At 59.9% G+C, this 20,566-nt stretch overlaps 1 protein-coding gene across 3 annotated transcripts in view; it reads left to right on the forward strand.

Moving 5' to 3' along the window:
• Positions 1-13,969, forward strand: part of POC1A (POC1 centriolar protein A) — a 70,600-nt gene extending 56,631 nt beyond the window's left edge. For all 3 annotated transcript variants that reach the window (XM_045807269.2, XM_045807270.2, XM_045807271.2), the window contains exon 11: positions 13,231-13,969. In XM_045807269.2, coding sequence (XP_045663225.2) covers positions 13,231-13,329 — 99 coding nt within the window. In that variant the 3' untranslated portion in view covers positions 13,330-13,969. The remainder of the gene's footprint in view (positions 1-13,230) is intronic.
• Positions 13,970-20,566: the final 6,597 nt, after the last annotated feature.

Here is a 20,566-nt window from a genome sequence, read left to right on the forward strand (position 1 = left end):
TTTGAGACCTCCCAACCCTCCCCACCACGGTCCTGGCGGTTCCCTATTTGATGGGCAGCTTGGGTGAGGCGCCTAGTTCTGTGCTGGTGGGGAAGGTGGGAACGCAGGGCCTGCTCTGACAACTCTCGGGCTCTCGGTGTACCTCTTTCCTGCGCAGACAAACTGTTATTTGTACAAACAGATTTTATAGATTTTAAAGCAGTGGTGCCGTTTTAGCTGGGGGCGAGCTCTCCCAGGTGCGTCTGGACCGAACCCATCGGGAAGGTATCGTGTGAATGTCATCCTGCCCAGCTGCCCCCAGCTGCGCAACACGCTAACATGAAAGCTCCGTTTGCGTGTATGTATCGGATAATTCAGCCGTAATTTACATCTCGCCCCCCTCCCCGCCAGGACTCCTGTTTATAGGGTGCGTGCAGCCCTCCGACGGGCAGTGGCCTAGGGTGGTGGTTCCTCTTTCCCACAAATGTGGTCCCTCTCTCCACGTCGGCACATCTGGCCACCTGGCCTACATCGTTCAGAGGGGGTCTAGCTGTCCTCCTCTGTACAGACATTCAAGAGCTGCCCTTGGGCCAAAGTCAAGTTCAGGACAGCCTGCACTCCCGCCACTTGGGGTTTGGAGACAAGAGATTTGTTTTTCCTTTGTCAAGAGGCTGCTTCCTGGGGACGGGACACTCTGTGGTCTGTGTCAGAGGCATACTTGGGGTCTGACTGTAGCCTGCTGCAGAGGGCTGGGCCCTGGCCCTTCCCCAGCCCGGTTGCTCGTTTTGGCAGTGTAGCCAGCGGCTTCCCTGGCTTTGCAAAAAGCAAAGGCTGGCGCTGCCAGCGGCACTCAAAGACAGGACCAGCTCGTGTTCGTGCGTGCGTGGCGGGCTGCGCGGCAGCTCCATCTCCTCGGCGGTTGTGGCAAAAAGCACCCCTCTCCAAAGAAGCTGCAGATCGAAGCCCCCCGCCCACCAGATGGGCTTGGGATGGCTGCAGTTACCTCGGGGGCCTGGGAATGTTCACGGTCCTAGGAGATTTCGCCTGTGAGGCCCTGAGCTGGCCTGGAGCCAGGAGAGGGGAGCAGGGGCCGGAGTGGGAGAACAGGGCCCATGCAGGGGCATCTCGTTCAGACTGACTCTGGGATTACTCTAGAGGAGGGAGGAAGGGGACTGCGGGTGGTTTGCTCTCGCTCCTCTGTGGACCCAGGGGCCCTCCAAGAAAGGGCTAAGCGCTAGCCCCAAGAAGGGGCCTATGAGTGTTCTGGTTGTGACAGGCAGCCCCAAATAGGCCTGCGTGGCTCTGTGGTGAACCAAGTCACAGCTGACCCTGTGGCCATTTGGCACTCTCCCAAACGAAGTGCCACCAGAGCAGAGTCGGTGAGAGCTACAGTCGGGCCTGGCACTTCTTCCGCCTGCCCCGTGGACGGCCCTCTGCAGGCCTGGACTGTGGGAGAAAAACCAGAAAGATGCTTTAAACTCAGAGAGGCATGGCTTCCGGGGAAGTGGTTCCATGCCCCCTTTCTGATCTGGGCCCAGCTGGTGGCTCCAGAAAACCATCCAAGATGAGAGGCTGGCTTTCCTACCATGGATCAGTGGGTCCTCAGCAGGGCAGGGGAATCCTGTGAGCCCTTCCTCCCCGAGCTGGTCCTGTTGGGTTGTCAGGCTGTCCTGAGGCCTCCAGCAAACTACCTGACAGTTTGTCTGACTTGGGATGATTGTGTTTTATCAGGTTGTGGTAAATTAATTACCGCATTGGGTTACGGATTGTTGGAAGAATCAACTTCTGAAGAAATGGAATGCAGAGGGTGGTCCAAGCCAAGGTTCACGCTCCATGCTCAGCCCTGTTTGGACTCACCCCGGAGTCAGAGTACAGCAGAGCCTCTGGCCGAGCAGCGATTGGCATCCTGCACCTTAGGGCCTGTCCCGGTTAGACCCTTGCCTCCCTGGTGGCCTGCCCAGGGCTGACAAAGAGATGAGCTTGAACTCAGGCCAGTGTTGGCGGGATATGCAGCTCAGACCTTCTGTCCTGGTGTGCGTAGCACCCCATGGGTCCCAGGAGCTTTCAGTTTTACGGATGGTGGTGAGTGGACCCAGTTTTTATAGCTTCTCTTTTGGGGGTAAGTAGTAAGATGGACAAGCCTGTGTTCATTTAAAAGGAGCTGCTTTTAAGCCACAAGGAAGGTAAATTAGCCAAGATTCCTTAGTCCCATGGCTAATCCACCAATAGAAAATAGTGTTTCATCTGCTTCCCGAAGAGAGCTAATCCTCAGTAGAGCTGGGGGCTGGGGGATACAAAAACGTCAGAGAAATCCTATATCCCTGAGATAATGTGAAACAGAAACACGGGCCTGTGGGCTCAAGGGACAAAGGCTCGTTTTGTGTTGTTAGCGGCAAACTAGGGGGTGAAAGGGGTTGGTTAAAAAGACAGTTGCTGAGCCCAGAGAGATTGGAAGGAATGTCTTCAGAAACACATTTTGGTGTGCATCGACTGTGTGTGATCCTGGGCAAGTTAGTCTGTCAGACGTCAGCATGAGAGGGAATCTCCCATTTCTTCCCCTCTGAAGCTCAGGGCTCAAAGCTGTTCGCCCTCATCAAATGAGGCCTGAGCTGGGAAGGGGAGGAAGTGGGCTGCTTCCTAGACTCCCACCCCACTTTGTGCACCCCCACATCCTGCTGAGGACAAGGCCAGCTGTCAGGGGCCCCTCTGGCCTACCTACCTTCCAATCCCTCCCCCACTGGGCCCTCAAGCTTGCCGGGTCCAAGGCCCAAGCTCGGGATGGGGGGTCCTCACTAGCCAGGAGGGCTCACGGGGACCTGGGCTGGCTGGTGCAGGACCTAAATTGTCTGCATCTTCATGATGCTCAGGGCCTGGCATTTGTCCATCCAGCACCCAGTGTGGCACCTACTATGTGCCAGGAGCTGTGCTTGGAAACAGGAAGACAGCAGTGAGCAAGAATAGACAAAAGCCCCTGTCCTGGTGAGGCTGGCATTCGGACTAATGGATGTCAACAGGCTGTCAAGGGGCAGCATTTGCACCTTTGACTCGAAGGCCCCTCTGCCACAGACCACGGGGCACTGGACAGAGGCTGGGGCAGAGAGGCAGAGCCTTGGCTTGTGGGAAGGGCTGGGCTCAGACCAGCAGCCCCGTCCCCAGGAAGCCGTACCGGCCCTTCCGGCCCCCGTTCACCCCCGACAGATGGCAGCTGGCTGGCCAGGGCACCATCCGCAAAACAGCGCCCTGCGTGTGCACACGCGTGCGCACACACACAGACGTACACCAGCAGACAAAGCTGGAGCTGGCAGGAGACGAGGCAGAGCTGTGCGGGCGCTGAGCCTGGCAGCCCCACTTTGTTTTGATAGCTCACAAGACCCCACAGCAAAGAGATTCCCCTTTTCTTGCATCTGTTTTAGATCTTTAAAATCTGAGTGAAGTCAAAACCATGCTACAAAGGAGATTAATTCCACATTTTTCCATCTTTGCTATGAAACCAAAGGAAAGTTAGACATTCTGTGCGGCAGTCGAGACAAGGGCATTGAGCCAGTGGCCAACGCCAGGATGTGTCCCGCAGCCTGGCACCAGGGTCGCCAGTGGTGTGGTTGGGCAGCTGGGCCCTCCCCCTAAGCCCTAGGGTGCCTGGGACACTACTGCTGGTAATCTGGCTTCTGGGTTGGGGGGAGGGGGCTGGGATGCCCCAGCCCCTGTGGGAGACCGCCTGGAGGAGCCCAAGTCAACCACAAGCCTGGAAGTGATTAAAAGGAACTTTCCGTCACAAGAGAACTTTAAGGAGCAGCCAGACCACCACGTGCCCTGATGGCTCAGTCCCTACCAGGCCTGACCGCAGGCTGCCTTCTTCGGGGCCCCATCAAGCCCCATCTTGCCTGAAGCCCCCTTGCAGCCCAGAGCTCAGCCGTGGCCCCTGTGGGGTGGGGAGCCATGTTGCCCACAGTACACCCCCATGTCCAGAGCAAGGGCCACATAAATAATGGCTATTAATATGGTATGACAGCGGAGCCTGGACAGATGCATTGTACAGATGAGGAATCTGAAGTCAGATAACTTGCCCAAGGCCGCTCAGCAAGTTCGTAGTCAAGTGCAGATTTGAACCCAGGAAGGACAACTCTGGAGCTTGTGCTCTTACCGCACAGGACGAAGGTGGGGACCAGAGGTTACCATTCCAGCATTTTCCAAGGGCCCACCCGGTGCTATGGCCAGGACATCCTGGGAGAGGAGGAGGGCAGGCACCAAGTGTGGGGGTGGGACCTGGAGGACTTTGGGGGGTTGGAGTGGGGCTTTAGGTAGGTGGCTTTGGTCAGAGAGAGCAGTAGTAACAGGCAACGTGGGCCTTGAGTCCGGCCTTTATCCCTGATGAGCTCCTGCACAGGGAAGGGACATGGCAGAAGCGGTGTGGAGGTGAAGGGTGACCCAGGAATCCTGGGAAACTGAGGCGGAAGGTGGGGCCTAGGGCACCTGCTGCACGTTGGGGGCCCTGGGGCGTGGGTAGCCTGCCCGAATCTGGTGAGGACCCTCCTCGAGCAGAGCCCTGGTGTGGAGGCGCTGCCCAGCCTGACTCAGCAGCCAGAGGGGTTGGGGACAACACGGTCCAGTCACGGGATTGGTTTCCTGCATACTGTCAGCCCTTCCTGCAGCCCCCCCCCCCACTCTAGCACCCCACTGTGCTCACCACTCCCCCTGCTCTCTCGCGGCCTTTGCCCAGTGCAGCCTCTGCCCTGTGTACTTCCCTTCTCTCCCTCTGACTCTCTCCCCACTCCGCGGCCCTGGCACGTACCTGCTCCTGCGGCAGCCCCCACCCCAGCTGCTTCACCCTATTGCCTCGCCGTCTGTTTTGCCCCGTTCGGACATCGATGGCTCGGTCTCCTGGCTTCCGGCTACACTGCCGTCCCAGGGCAGGTTTAGTGCCCCTCAACCCTGTGCCCCAAGCCCAGCAGAGTGCTTGAGGGGGGCGTGTGGCTGGAGGTGAGCTCTCTGGCCCAGCCAGCCTGTCCACCTCTGGCCCGCCTGCCTTCCATGTCCCAGGGAGACCTGGGAGGGGATGTTGATAAAAACCACCTCATGCTTCACCCAGGGCTCTTGACTAAGAGCAGGAGGTGGACGCGGAGAAGCGCCCCGGCTGGGGTAGGGGGCCGCAGGAGAGAAGGCTGGGACGGGGGAGTGCTGCAGGGAGGCCTAGAGTGCGGCCCCCACGTGCAGGAGTGTTCTCTAAGGAACTGGCCGAATATCCGAGAAAGGCACATAGAATGGCTGGCTGGTCTCCCTCCATCTTTCTCCCTTCTTCCAAAACGTTACTCGCTGTTAGTCGTGGCCGAGCAACTTCGCCCAAAGCCAACCCAGACAGGACCGGTGCTACGGCCACAGCAGTGCCTAGAAGCGCCTCTGAGCCAGAGTCTCTTGTGTGTGGCCTGTGGCGGACCTGACAGAGGTGGGGGTGTCGGGAGGGCCCTGTTGGTGTGCTGTGGCCCCTCGGGGCTTCATGGAAGTCAGGGCTTCAGCTTTCCTGCTACGTTTGCCTGTGAGCTATACAGGAGAGAAGCTTTCAGCAAAGGTCTTAGTAGCAGCCATGCTCTGGGCGGAGGAGCAGCTGCCGGAAGGCCCCTGGTCCCTAGGGTCTGTCCCGGGTCTGTGTTCTGAAGTACCAGTTCACTCCCTTCCGTTTCACGTCCAGCTGAGGCTCCACTTGGCCATGGCCAGTTCCTGGAATGAGCCTCTTCCCCCAGACTCACTCTGGAACCAGCTCTGAAACCTGGACACTCAGAAACTAGCTGAGACCCGTGAGTGTGATAAGGCAGTGCCAGGGAGTGGAGGCTTCCCGGTTCCTGTCGCTTTTTGGCTGAGAGCCCTGGGGCCCCTCCCCCACCTTCCTTGTGGCCACCACACTCTTTCAGTCACTCCAGACCAGCCACACTGACCTCCTTGAGAGTTCCAAGTGTGCCATATTCTTCTGTGCCTCAGGGCCTTTGTACCTGCTGTAGCTGGTGTTTGGCATGCATTTCCCTCAGCCCGTCTCGTGTTATCTCCTCACAAAGGCCTCCCAAGCACTGAGTTGGAGCGCTCCTTCCCAGGCCTGTCAGCCCCAGAGGAGGTGAGCCGTGTGAGGGGCCTGGACTTCACCTGGAGCTCACTCTCTGTGAACAGACACATCCTGTTCCTTTTCTTGCCTTCTCCCCAAACACAAGTGAAAAGGGGATGAAAAAGAGACCTAAAAAGGAGCTAGAAATGAGGACTAGGGGAAAGAGCTGAGGAAAAAAATGCAGGACAAGCCCGCCTCAAAAGGAAACCAGTCTGGGGAGAAACAAGAGGCCAGCAGGGCTGAAAGAAGGGGAGGTCATGCCTTGAGGAAGTGGGGGGCCGGGAAGTAGGCAGAAAGGACAAAGGAGAAGCCCACCAAGCCCAGGGAAAGCGTGATGGTGGAACTGGCAGGGAGAGAGTGGCCCCGAGAGGACTGCGCACTGCTCCGTGAGGTGAGCGGGGCCTCCGAGGGTGGGGGATTCCTTCCCTCGGGGAGCCCTGGACTCTCGCCTCCTCCGCGTGATGCCCGTGCAGAGCCCATGGGAGCACCCTGCCTCCCCAGCCCCAGCACCCGGCCCTCTCGGGCAGCGCCGTCAGGCGGAGGCCCTGCAAACCCGCTTTGGCCTCTGGCAGCACTACAGACGCCTGAGTCCCTGTCACACACCAGGGGTGGAGGCTGTGCTCTTGGCCACCTCGGAAGTCAGTGGAGATACAACCCAGGCTCTGCCCCACGCAGGGCACCCAGACTGGCCCGTTCGGGCCATTGGTGGGCGTGGGGACAGTGTGGGAGCTGGGCTCTGCTGTCCAGCCACCGGAGCCCCGCAGCCTTGGGCCGGCCTCGGACACCTTGATGCCAGTCGGGAAAAGGCGTCTGAGGTGGGAGGTACGGAGCCACGGTGTCCGTGGAAATGTCCTTCGTGTTGTGGTGTCTCCCACTTGGAGTTGGGGGCCCCGGGTGCCAGACATGTGGCTGAGGACTGGCATTTTGGTGCAGCTTCTTGGGCATCACGGAAGTTCTTAGGGGACTAAAAATACAAGCCTGTCACTTTAAAATCGGTTCTTTTTATACCCCACTCAGAAGGCCCTTCAGGGTGTTACATGAACCGTCTTACACATCTTGAACTGTGAGTGAGAGAAGCTGCTCGCCTGTTAATGTTGGCTTGACAGGGGACAGATCGGTGTCTGCTGTCCGCTAAGCAGGAACATGAGGATTCGAATAAGATGCCCTTGTTCAGCGTCTCCCGGGAGGATTTCCCTCTGGAGAGCTCAGGCAGCCAAGTCAGGCCGCAGACGCTTCCCCGCCCCCCGCCGGAGCTGGCCTCCCTCGTGCTCTTGGTTTTGGTCCCCAATGCCTCCAGCACCCTCCTCCCAGTCGGGTCTCCTGCATTGGGCTGTCCCTTCCTTGTCACCCACGGAGGGGCCAGGCTACTTTCCAGGGGGCTTCAGCAGCGTCCCCGGCATCATCATGCCCCGGATTCTGTCTAGGGCCCGGGGGCTTGTGCCTCCACTGCTCTCCCACCTCGCGTCCCCCGCTCTGCCCCCTCAGAGGGGCCTCACACGTAACCTGTCCTGTCTGGAGCCCATTCTGCACCTCTCTTGTGGGCCGTCCTGTCCTGTGATCGTCCTGTGTTCAGGGCCTCAGGGAACGTCCCTTCTCCCACCTGCCGTCTGACTTACCACCAGGTGGTGGGGGTTCATGCCTCGTGGGCGTCTCTGGTTAGGCTGCTAACGCGCCTAACCACAGCCATGCAGGCCCTCCCCAGAACATCCCCGTGTGGCAGCCAGAGGGGCCTGCTCCCCACTCGGCCTAGGACTACCAGCACCGTCCTGTGCTCGGAGGCTGAAGGCAAGGCCCCCTGGCATGCTCTGCAGGCCCTGGCCCCATCTCCCGCTTCTGTGAGGCCCTTCTTCATTCCTGCACACGGGCCTCCTTTGCTCCATCCCTCCTGTTCGTTTCTCTCCCTGCCACCCCCGGGCTCCGTGCGCACTGACCCTTTGGCCCCAGCGCCCTTCTTGCCCGCTGCCTGCTGAACTCTTCCGTAGCCTTTGCTCACCCCTCCCTTCCTGGGGCCACGTCCCCCACCCAGACCCTTCGGTTCTTCCCAGCACGCGCTGCTGCTCCGTCCTGCGGCATAGGACTCGTCTCCGCACAGCGGTGTGCACCCTGCGGGCCCAGCCGAGTCTGTGTGTGCCGTTGTCACCCTCGGCGACACAGGCCAGCCCCGGGGTTGCGCGCTGAGGAGGAGTGCGGGAAGAGAGTCTGGGGCAAGGTTCTGCAAATGTTCTCAACAGGAACTCTCCGGCTCTGTGGGCCAGAGGGTCTCTCTCACAGCTGTGCAACCTGCCATCCTCGCCAGAAAGCAGCCATAGACTTTACGTAAACAGACGGGCATGACAGCAGAACCTTCCTTACAGAAGTGGGCCACAAGCCGAGCGTGCCGGGCCTCAGTCTAGAGAACAGAATACGTTCAACAGCAAACAGGAATGTTTCTAAGGGCGCTATTTCCCATGACCAGGGCTGTCACTTCCTGGAAATTGCCAGTGACAGCAGCAGAAGGTGGTTCGAAAACAAGTCCCCAGGTGACCCTCTGACAGGTGTGACTTTGACGATGAAACTGCTGGGGCTCCTGTGACCTTGGAAGTGGACGGTGTTAGGCAAGGGGTGATGGTGCCCGGGCGGGGAGTCCGAATCCTGCTTCCTGTCACTGCGGTTCAGGGAGAGAGGTGCCTTGTTTAGTGGAGCCCTGTGGGGGGGGGGGGCACCAGCAGGGAGCGGGGGGAGTTCCATAGCGTGTTGGGAACTGATCACTTATGCTGAGTGACACGGCACCCCAGGGAAAGACAGTGTCTAAATTCAAGTGTTTGGGTAGTTTCTCATTGCGTATCTACTAAAAGGTTCTTGTTGGTATGTCCCTTTTATCCACAAATTGGTAGCCAAAATTGTGACTTCTGTGAATATTCCAAACCTAAATGTTCGGTCAGGTGAGAGACTGCTTTATGGGGTATGGGGCGTCTGCAACCTGGGACCTGCCTCGGAGGGTGGCCTGATGGTGTGAGGGGGCTGCTGGGTGACCCTGGGGGGTTGTCTCTTCCCACTGCTTCTGCTCATTTCATCTGGAGCCACCCAGCCAGGTGACCTGGACAGGACAGAAGGTGGCTGCTGGTGGGCAAGAACAGATCCACGGGTTCCTTCTCAGGCTGCCTGAGTTTGGGCATTGGGTGGGGGACACAGAGGCCTCCTGGGGTTACATGGCCAGTAGCCCTCAGGCATGGGTGGAGCAGGTGGGGAGGAATAAGGCCAGGCCTCACCTCATACGTGCATGACGGGGACGGAGCAAAGGTGCAGCTCCTAGTGCCGTAGCCCAAACTCTGAAGCCGGGCCACCGCAGTTCACGGCCCTGGCTTGTCAAGCTATGGGACTTTAGGCAAGTTGCTTCATAGCACTGTGCCTTGGTTTCCTCATGTGAAAAATGAGGATGACGAAGGCTCCCGCCCGGAAGGATTATTGAAGAGTGCTTGGCGTGTCATGAGCACTCCATGAACGTCAGTGGCCAAGAGCAGCCCCTGGAGCAGAGTGTGTCAGAAATCATCAGGATGACCGCCCCCCTCCCCAGAGCCTGTCCTGGGTCTTCCCACGAGTCTCCCTTCAAGTCTGGGCTCCACACCCAAGTTACAGAGGGGACTCTAGAGTAAGCTGCCTGGATGGCACAAGCCCAGAGAGGCGGAATGAGTCGCCCGGTTTCTCCAAGGTCCACAGACAGGAAGGATCTTTCTGGAGGAGTTTGGACCCTAGCATGCAGGAGGCCTAGGAGATGGGTCACCTTGCCCAGACAGGTCTGCCCAGCAGCCAGCTGCCTGGCCTCCTCAGCCCTTTCTCCACTTTTCCTTTGCCCTGCTGAAAAGTCAGAGGCCCACAGGCACCCTGGTCAGGCAGGGCTGCTTCCCTTAGCATCTGCCACCAGACCCAGCCTATACCTCCTTGGGGACTTATAAGCTGTGGGACTTATCAGGGGGAGAGGCTGGGACCAGACCTCTGACCCACCGCTTCTCTGCACAGAGAAAGGGGAGGGGCCACGTGGGCCCAGGGGCTGCTTGCAAGGCCAGCTGTCATTTGCCCTGAGTGAAAGGAGGGTGAGAAGGTGAGCGAGGGGGGGGGGGGGGGCGGGGGGTGTCTGGAAGGCTGTGGAGCTGTTTGCTTCAGTAGTGTTCCTCCCAACCCTCTGGGGCAGGTGGGCCTTATCTCTGCGCCCTGTGTGGCAGGACCCGGAGCACGAAGCGGGGTGCACAGCCTGCTTGGTGTGGCCCTGGGCAGCGGGAGGAACGGCCTCTGCCCTCCGGATGCTGAGACAGCATGTATTCGCTGGGGCTTGCCATATGCCTGATATGTGAACAAGGCCACACAGTACGGCCCAGAACTGGGCCTTGCTGGGGATGCCCTCGCCCACCCATGTGCTATCCCAGATGCTTTCCCGTCCCCGCATAGGCCCCAGCAGCTGCGAGGCATGGTGGCACCATGGTGGCCTGGGCTGAGTCCCCGCAGGTGGCCCGCCTGCCCTCTTGCTGTCTGCACTGCCAGCCCTGAGCGTGTTTGGCCTCTGCTCCTCAAGTGCCCCAAAGGCAGCCTTTCCGTCACAGGGGAGACCTGTCCCCTGGTGGAGGGAAGACACATCAGCGAAATTAGACATTGGGATTTCTAGGTTTCAATTTATCTTGAGAGATACCATTTTACATGAAAACGACACCCCACGCTTTATTAGAGTAGGATTATGAAGGAAAAGTGGAACAGAGAATGCCGGACAATGTTCCAACGAACACATATCCGAAAATCGTCCTCCTCTCTCTGGCCCATCCTTCTGGCTCAAATGGGGGTCGGGTGGGATCAAATGTGAGCGTGAAGAGCCCGGCGGACCTCAGCCCCAGATGGTGACTGCCGCTCAGCATCTCGGGAGAGCGCGCTGGGGGCGCGGGGAGTTGGAAGTAGAGACCAAACACAGAGATGATGACTCTTCCAGAGTCTTCTGCAGCTGGAAAAGGGGAGAAGCGGGAGAACGGCAGGGAGAAGGAGGAGCTGCAGATTTTGAGGAATAGTGGACTGTAAGCCTTTTTGTCTATAACATGCCACAAAGCACCTCCTCACAGCTCCCAAAGGAAAGGCCCACAACCAGGCTGGCATCCTCCTTCCAGGGGGCGGCCTACGAAAGAGTTGTGTGCATTTATGTTTAAAGAAATTTAATATGGATAAATGGCCATATTTCTCCTGAGCTGGAGTATGGGCCCCCCGTGGAACGAAGTGGAGACCTCATGAAATGCGGGGCGCCCCTGGTATTGACATTGGCCCAGCACCCACTGCCTCCACATTTGAGGACTCAGTCCCTGTGAAAAGTTAAAAGGGGCGGGGAGGGGGTGGGCAAAGAGGAAAAGCAGGCTGGCTCCCCCACTGTGGCCTGGAGTCCGGGGCCATCGGAAAAAGTCTGGATGAGGAATGATTTTGGAGCTTGGCTCAGCGCGCGTTTCGCAGCAGCCAGTGGAAACTTCCAGGAACGCTGCTCTGGGCCAGCCAGGGGCTGTTTCCGCCGCCACTTTTACGAGGTACAGACCCCTCCGCGGCTTCTGGCCAGCACAGGGGGAGTGTGACTATCTCCTTCAGCCCAGCTCTGCCTGTCAGGGCGCCGTGCACCTTGTCAGGCTCAGGCCTGTGCCCCAGGGTTCAGGGCCCCTGCAGCCCAGGCCGGCTCGCTTAGAGAGGGCCAGCCGCCAGGAGGAGCAGCCTCCATGAGCAGCTGACATCCGTGCGGGATGCTGTGAGAATTTATAGCAGCCTGAGAGGGGAAACTCCCTCCCAAAATGTTTCAATGTTTTATTAAATGTATGAAAGGAAAGTTTCCTTTTCACTGGACCAAGGCCCAGAGCCTCCTTGGAGCCTCAGGGAAGGTGGCAAAACCTCTTGGGAAAGCCCACAGACAAACGGGTAAAATTAATAGAAAGTATTGTTTCTTAATCTGACCCCTTTCTGCTGGCTGTAGGCGGCACCGCACAGGGACCAAGCCTGCCTCGTTCATGGCGGACTCACCCCGTGCCTGGTGCAGGCCTGGCACACACAGGCGCTTACCCAGCCCTCGAGGAGGAGGTGAAGGGGAGCTCAGCCGTCATGGCCAGCGTGGGTCCGGCTGGGCGAGGGCTGGGGTTGGCCGTGTGACTGCTGGGCAGGCCCTGGGCGGGAGTCCTTGAGGGCAGTGGGCCAGCTGCTCTGTGGGGAGCACGCGGGCTCCCAGACAGCACCGCCCCTCTGCCAGCACTCTGTCCAGAGCCAGAGAAGGTGAGCAGGTTTTTTGCAGCCTTGTCCAGCAGCCATGTCTGCGAGACTGGCCCTGGCCCATAAGGCACATGCAGCCCGGCAGCTGGGGGCATTTGACCGGCCAGACAGCTCTGTCCACAGGTCAGCCATGCTGGGTGTGCAAGAGAGGCCGGGGAGCAAGGGCTCAGCCTCCGGAAGCCAACGTGATGATAAGCGTTGCCAACATGGGTCAAGCTAAGAAGTGCTGGCCACCATCCTGAGTCACCTTGAGGCCTCTAGGAGTCCTGTGACCTTGGCACTGTGCTTCCATTACAGAGGAGAAAAGGGGCTCAGAAATGGAGTTAGGGCCTAACTCCCAGATGGCATATTCCTGCAGTGGTCCTCACTGGACTCGGACAGGCAGAGGCCCTGCTAAGCTCAGGGGCGGTCAGTCACTCACCTCCCTGCCTGGGAAGCCCCTCCAGGTGCAGAGGTAAAGGGCCTGAGACGTGGGCAGGACCCAGATGGGGTGCCTTCATTTGGGGGTGTCATTTTCTTACCTTTGGAACGGAGATGGGTGATGGTCTCTGGCTGATTGTGGACAGAAGCCCAGTCCAGTGAGGAGGAGATTGCACTCCGGACTCCCATCTAAGTGCCAGACTACCGGGGCTGGGGATCCTGACCCTTGGTTGTCTTGGGGAAGGACCGAGGGCTGCGGGACCCGCTGCCTCCCTTCCCTCACTGCGTCCTCCCCTTGCCCATGGACATCAGAGAACAGCCGTGCAGAGCCAGGAGGAGACACGAAGGCCGCAGTTGTCCCCAACAGCCACCAAGACAGGGACCAGACAGGACAGCAGGCTGAGCAGCTGAGCGGGACAGGCTGAGGGGATCCCCAGGGCCACCGTGTAGCCCCTCCGACCCCTGAAGCCTGACCGCCGTTTGTTTTGCAGACGGTCTCCATCCTGGAGCAGCGGCTGACACTGACGGAAGACAAGCTGAAGCAGTGCCTGGAGACCCAGCAGCTAATCATGCAGAGAACGCCACCGTGATCAGGGGGGCGAGAATCAAGAGCTCGGTCGATTTTGGGGGGTGGCAGGCCGGGGATTTGTACTATGGGACTTGGGTGAATAAATGAAGGGGATTCAGCTCTGTGGGAATCACGTGCGTCCCCGAGCCCCCAAGGTTATGCACTGCTGTCCGCCACCTGCTGTCCACTCCGAGGCTCTGCCCCTGGCAGTGGAAGGCCTCCGTGGGCAGGGCCCGCGCTCGCAGAGTGGACTACGTTTGGTTTAATACGAAGGAGTCACTTGAAAATGTATGCTGCCTCGGAGTCCTAATGGGCCCGAAGATCGCAGCCCCCCCCCCCCAGAAGAGGTAGCCCCAGGCTGCCTTACAGGGGTTTGTCCCCCTCCCTGCCATATGCCTGGCACTTCCCACCCATGACAGCTTAGCAGCAGACTGCCCATAGGATGGGTGAGCCAGAAGCTTTCTCTAAATCTGACAAAAGGCCCAACGTGGGCCCATCTGAGTCAGGTTTATCCGGGAACATGCACTTGGTGGGGGGGCGAGGAGGCGGTGGCTTCGAAGTGGCCTTGATTTCTGCTCCACACGTGTTCCCTGGGGCCCGGTGGCTTCCTCCTCTGTATGCATGGGGGTGAAGGACTCTGAAATTAAAATGGACTTTATTGAGCTTGTCATAAAAGTGGCTTGTTCTGAGTGAGACCTTATCAGCACCCCCTCCCCGGGGCCCTTAGAGGGAGAATGAAAGCAGTGGCTTCGGCCCCTGCCAGGTCCCCTCGGGTGCTTGGGACACTCTTGTCTGCATCTGCTCAGGGAACCGGGGGAGCCAGGACAGCCAGCGCCCCTGCCCAGCACCCGCCGCCCTCTGGCTGGCCCCAGCCGGCGTCACCGATGGGGCCCTGGAGGACTCCGGCACCTGCCTTTCCATTTGCTCGAGAGGGTTCCCGTGGGCTCCTCCGCATGCACGCGCGCAGGGAGAGCCGGGCAAGTGTTCTCCACACGTCTGGCTGCCGTCCGTGCCTTCAGCATTTGGCTTCTTAGGGCCCAGCCAGCCAGGGAGGTATTTATCCTTCAACATACCTGCCCTGCCCTGGGGGGGCCGGGGGGGCCGGGGGGCCGAGTGAGATCTTCTCGGGAGCTGTCAGTACCACACAGCTAATGAGGTTCCCAGCCTCTGCGGCTTCCAGGCGGGCGCAGAGCCTGGATGCCGAGGAGCCGGGGCTGACAAGGAGGCGGCCTCCGTGGAGCCCTGACGAACGGCAACAGTGGGGAAGCCTCCTCCAGCTGGTGGGGAAAAGCCACAGTCCAGGGTCACAGGCTTCAGACTCTGCCTTTTGGCCAGCCACGTCGCCTCGACGTGGTGACATCACATTCGTCTCGGAGCCTCAGTGTCTTGTTTGAGGCGGTGGTGGCAGCACCCCTCCAGGTGGCTAGGAGGTAGGCACGCCCCCCGGAGCTGCGAGTGGGGGAGAGGCTGCTGGCCCGGGCTCTTCCGGAGGCTCGGGGCCTGCCGAGGCCTCCCACGTGGCCCCGCGTGTGTAGAAGAGCCCGGCGGGCCTGCGGGTCTGAATTGGCGGGTAAGGCGCTCGGATGCCTCGGGAGGTCAGGGCGCCCCCCTCCGTAAAGGCGTTTAGGGAATCTGGGCCACCCTAAGTGAACCTGCTCAGGGTGCAGCTTGTGGGGTCAGCCTTGTCACCGCCTCCCATGCCGGCTGCCCTGTGGTAGCTTCCAGAGCTGAAGCTGGAGGTCCCGGTGTTGGGGCTCTGGTGATTTGAGCTGCCAGCCCAGGGTGAGGTCATCGCCAGAGACACCGATGGTACCCCGCACTGGGGACAGCAGGACAGGAGCCAGGGCTCCGGGCAGCGCGCGGCAGCTCTTGCCCTCAGGCCAGGCCAGGCCAGGGTGACCCTCTCCCTGCCTTCAGTTCACACCAGGATCGAGTTGGGAATTTCTCTGTGAAGAAAATGTGGATTGAGAGCCTGTTAGGGATTTGGGAAATGGCCTGGGCCAGTGGTGTCGTCTCCGTCCCCAGAAGCCCCAGCCCGGTTCCTCAGCCCTCTCACCGCGCACGGATCTGCTGCTCTGAGCCCACCCTGGGCTCTCCCACGCGCAGGCAGCCACGGGCTGTCGGAGAGGCCGGGCCCTCCTGGGTTTCCTGCACAGTCACACACCTGCTGGACGCAGCCACCAGCCAGACCCGGGATTTGGGGGCAGACGGTTCTTGGAGAGCTGCTCTTGTCTTTGAAACTCCGCAGAGACCCACCTCCTCCACGCCTGAGGGTCCCCGTGTCACACGCTGAAGGCAGAGCTATGCAGGGGCCAAGTTCTTCCCCAAGGAGTTCCTTTTCTCGCTTGCGTGGGGCCTGACGTGGGACCTCACTGCGCTGAGTGAGGATGTAGGGGCCCAGATTGTTGCTGAGAGAAAGGGGACAGGGGACCCTAAGGTGCTCTGACCCACCCCCCCACCCTGTGAAGGCGCTACAGGACCCTGAGCGGGACCACACGGGGCAGGTCGGCTGTGGGGGCCCTCCCAAGCCAGAGAGGAGTATGGGGCCTGGGGGGGCTCGAGGTGGCCTGGCAAGGTTGGGGGCCACGTGACAGGGCCTTTCTTGTGGTGGTGTCTCCCTGCCAGCCCTTTCCGGCAGCTCCCCTTATAGGGGCTCTTATCAGTCCTCCCACTTGTGTGCTGCCAAGCTCAAAAGCAGCCTTCTGGAAATGCAAATGGCTCTGCTCAGCTACCGTCTTTTCTGGTTGTGGATTTTGATAACTGAGCTCCGAAAAAACCAAATTGCAGGCATCTCTCTCTTTGCTAGGACAGTGAGGTGAGGGTAGGGGTCGTTAGGTGTATCCCAGCGGCAATTCCCACCGCCCCCTCCTCTTGTGGCCCAGTTTTCCTAACGCGAACTACAAGAACAGGTGTCGGTGATTTTTTTTTAAAAGATTTTATTTATTTTGAGAGCGAGAGCATGAACACAAGCAGGGGGAGCAGCAGGCCATGGGAGAGGGAGAAGCAGACTCCCCACTGAGCAGGGAGCCGGCGGGGCTCGATCCCGGGCCCCTGGGATCATGACCTGAGCCGAAGACAGACCCTTAACCCACTGAGCCACCCAGGCGCCCTGATTGGTGATTTAAATTGCAACCCCCCCACCTACCTTTGCCAGATACTTGGGGTTCCAGGATGAACCCATACTTCTGCCAGAGTCACTGAGAGAGGCCCCTTGGGCAAGCTGGACCACCGAGCCGGGAAGTGGCCTCCGAGTCCTGGCGTCACCCGTGGCAGGCCCGCTCCCCTTTCATTCCGGAGTCTCCCCTCCCCTTGAGCTCCTGACAGACCAGCCAGCCTGACCTGGAAACTCTGCCGTCTTCCCACCCGGCACCATCCTTGTCCCTCTGTCCCAGGATCCGCTTGCCACAGCTTCATGGCTTCTCCGTGCTGGTGGGCTGTGTGCGCGCAGACCACCAAGAGGGCGGAGCAGTGGAGTCAGGGGTTCGCTCTGGGAGTCGGGGGGCCCCCGACCCACTGCCCGAGTCCAAATGCTGGCTCTGCCGCCTGCTGGCTCTGGGATCTCAGACGAGTTCCCTAAGCTTGTGGAGTCTCCGTCTGTGAGATGATGCCTGTCTAACCCGGCACATGAAGCGCTCCGAGCAGGGACTGGCACAGAGCGTGAGTGTGGTTCCTGTGTGACCCCCTCACCCGCCTGGGGTTCTGTCACTTCTGGCAGGTCAGGCCCCTTCCCCGGAAGTTGGTCCATGTGTCCATGTGCTGATGGCCCCAGGGTCCCTCTGGCTCTGGAATTCGAGGTGGCCAGAGTTCCCATCTCTTGATGCTGTGGGCCCTGCCCTGGGCATCCCCAGGGGTGCAGAGGGATTTGGGCCGGCCAGCAGGGGGGCTCGGGGCAGCCCTCCCCACCCGAGAGGCAAGCACGCTAAGGCCACCACTTCTGCTGTGAGCAAGGCTGCCACCAGGGCCAGCTCAGGCTTGAGGGTGGGTGTTTGTGATTACCCGGAATCCCGGAAACCCAGCCCGCTGAGCAAGCGAGCGCGGTGAGTCACACTGGCCCTGTTGTCCTGGCTCCCTGTCATTAACCTCATTTTCCTAAATGATTTGCTCAAGATGGGCCCCTGATGGCTCCCGCCTTAATTGGTGTGTGGCCATTTAAGGGGGCCAGAAATCCCCCCGGGACTTCTCACTGAGCACCCCCGCTCCACCCCACCCACCCCAGGCTGCTGAGGAGGGACCCCCTTGCCAAGGCAGCGGTGGCAGGCCGGTGGTGGCCCGGTGGCCCTGGGTGCCGTTCCACTTCCCGTGGGCACCGGGCCCTGGCGCGGGGCCTTGTCCCGTCGCCTGACGGGCGCTAGCCCACCCCAGCCGGGAGGCTGAGGCAACCTAGCTTCACTGGCTTGGCCGCTCTGGGGAAGTCTTTGAGAGGCTTTGCCCCTGACTCCCTACCCAGGAGGGCCCAGCCTGTGCTCCAGATAGGACTGGAGCCAGGCCAGGGAGCCCGGGGCGAAGCCATTAGGAAGCTTTCGTGCCAGCCCCTCCTGGGCCTGGGAGTTGCTGTGTGCAAACACTCTCCCAAGAAACTGTTTACAGAGCAAGGCCAAGGAGTGCTTTCACTTTAGGTGAGGCCACCTTGAGCCCCATCTGCCTGGGAGTGCTTTCTGGCTACAGGAATGCCTGCCGCCCCCCACCTCCGCTCTCCTACCACCTATGAGAGAGCTGAGCTCCGGGGTAGGGAACCTGTGCAGGAGAGGAAGTCGTGTTCTGCAAAAGCTTCCCTTTCTCGGCGCTAAGCTGCTCCTTCAGGCACAGTGTGTGTTCCTGCAAGTGGGACTTGGGCACTTCCGTGGCTACCCAGGAGGCGGGGGGCTGGCCTGCAGGAGCCAGGCCCATGCCAGCAGTGTCGCTCTGCCTCGCATCCTGACGTCAGCCCTGGTCCATCTCCATTCTCCTCCCGCCGGGTGCCCGGACTCAGCTCTGGAACCAGGACTGCCTTCGGAGCCATGGATGTGGCTGAGCGCTGGGGTCCCGTGTTTATCCAGTCCGTGTCGCTCTCCTGGTCTCAGGCCTGGCCAAGGGCACACGCACCCCGCCAATGCTCTGCTTAACTGGCCTCTTCCAGACCTTTGCCCTGCCCCAGCCCTCCCCAGGCAGACCTCTTTAGAACCCCCTAGTTCTAGAAGAATTGTGATGCCCCATGCCCCACTGCACCTCTGCACTGAGCCCCTTAAACCCTGACCCCACTCAAAGACAAACCCTCCTGCCCAAGTCGTGCCCCCCACTCCCAGAATCTTCCTCCTGTGACAACTGCTCCTGGATTGGCTCCTCAGAAGCCTCTGAAACTTGGAGCCAAAGAAGCAGTGTAATTAGTCCTCTCAGACCCTCCAGGCAGCCTCTCACATGCTCCTGCTAACTGGAAACAGAAGGTGCTTTCTGTTGCAGAGGCTGGGGCCAGCCCATGTCTGGGCTGCTGCCATGGACTTCTTAGCTCAAACTGTGAAGCTGACCTTTGCTCCTGGGGTTGCCCCGGTCCTGGGGTTGGGTCTAGTACCCCCGGTAGGTAGGGTGTGTTCGAGAGCCATTTGTGAGACCTCCGCAAGGATGCCCATGCCTTCTAAGAGGTATTCTAAAGTCTACCGTTGGGGGGATAAATGCCTCTGGTTTGGCGTAGCCTCGGCTCTGTAGGCCCCTCTGGTGAGGGATGGGAGCCTCAGGCTTGTGCAGGTCAGGGCCCTCTCGACCTCCCCCAGAAGCTTGGGCCTGCCTACCACTCAGGCCATCCCAGAGCTAGCCCCTCAAGGAGCCAGAGCCTGCCGGGATGCCTGATCGTTTCTTGTCTGGTTTCCCACTACTTTTTTTTTTTTTTTTAAGATTTTATTTATTTATTTGACAGAGAGAGAGAGACAGCCAGCGATAGAGGGAACACAGGCAGGGGGAGTGGGAGAAGAAGAAGCAGGCTCCCAGCAGAGGAGGCTGATGCGGGGCTCGATGCCAGGACCCTGGGATCACACCCTGAGCCGAAGATAGACGCTTAATGACTGAGCCACCCAGGCACCCCTGGTTTCCCACTTCTGATCTTGTCTTACCCCATCTGTTCTCATCAGAGCGGCCAGGGGCTGCTAAGCTTTCGGGATAAAAAGTAATAAATAATGAAGAGAGAACAGGTAAGATAGCTCATGCCATCCCAGCTCAGCTGCTTCCAGCGGTCCCCCAGCTTCTTTCACAGCAAGGGGAGGCCCCAGTGCGTACCATGGCCACGAGGCCCTACTCAGTCCTACCTGGCCCCCCACTCCATCTCTTGCCACCCTCCACCCTCCTCTCATGCCCCTCCAGCCACAGCAGCCTCCTCACTGTTCCTTGGCCACACTGGGCACATTCCAGCCCCAGGGCCTTTGCACCCACTGTTCCTGCTGCCAGGAATGCTCCCATTCACCTCTCTGTGCCTCAGCCTCCTCATCCATAACATGGGATGGGAGCAGCAGTAGTCTCATAGGGCTGCTGGGAAGATTCACTGCGACAGTTCATCCAAAGCTCTAAGAGCCCGCCTTGTCCTTGCTGGGCTCCAGTCCACAGCCTGGGCAAGGGGCGGGAGGCAGAGGCTGAAGGGCTCGGCTCCCGGCATCGGAGTCCTGCAGGTGGGCCAGCTGGCTATAAGGCCCGCTCCAGGCTCAACCTCGGTCGGCCAGCTGGAAACCTGGGGCTCAAAACCAGGGCTTCTAGGGAGGGGTGGGGTAAGCCATTGTACCCTGCAAGGCCCCGAGACTCTGCTCCCTAACCACCATGGGTCTCTCTCACCAGACACCCCCCCACACACACACATACACGTCAACATGGCTCCCTGCATAGCCTTTTCCTGATGAGGCTTCCAGCCGTCAGGCCAATCCAGGTGCCCAGGCATGGCCCCCACCTGACTGGGAGCGGGGTTAGGGCAGCCAACCTACATGCCAGGCCTCCCTGCCCACCCACTAGCCAAGAGGGGCAAAGGTGGGCGTCAGGGCTGACAGGTCAGCGGCCTGGCTCACCCCAGGGCTCTCTGGTGGAGAAGGGGCAGCTCCCCACACCAGCTCCAGGAGGGCCTGGGTCCTAAGGAGCGTTTCGCTCCTGGCCACTGGCTAGCTCTGAAGGGGCTTCCATGTGCTGCCAGGGCCCCTCCCACCCAGCTGGTTCCAGCTTGCCCCTAATGGCTCTGAACCCCAGCCAAGCAGGGCTAGGAGGTCAGGGCTTTTTCCACCTGAAGGAGTTGAGTAGGCACTCTGAGGGTCTGT

The sequence above is a fragment of the Ursus americanus genome, chromosome 14 (assembly GCF_024610735.1).
Source record: "Ursus americanus isolate L20-20 chromosome 14, mUrsAme1.1.p, whole genome shotgun sequence".
Taxonomy (NCBI): Eukaryota; Metazoa; Chordata; class Mammalia; order Carnivora; family Ursidae; genus Ursus; species Ursus americanus.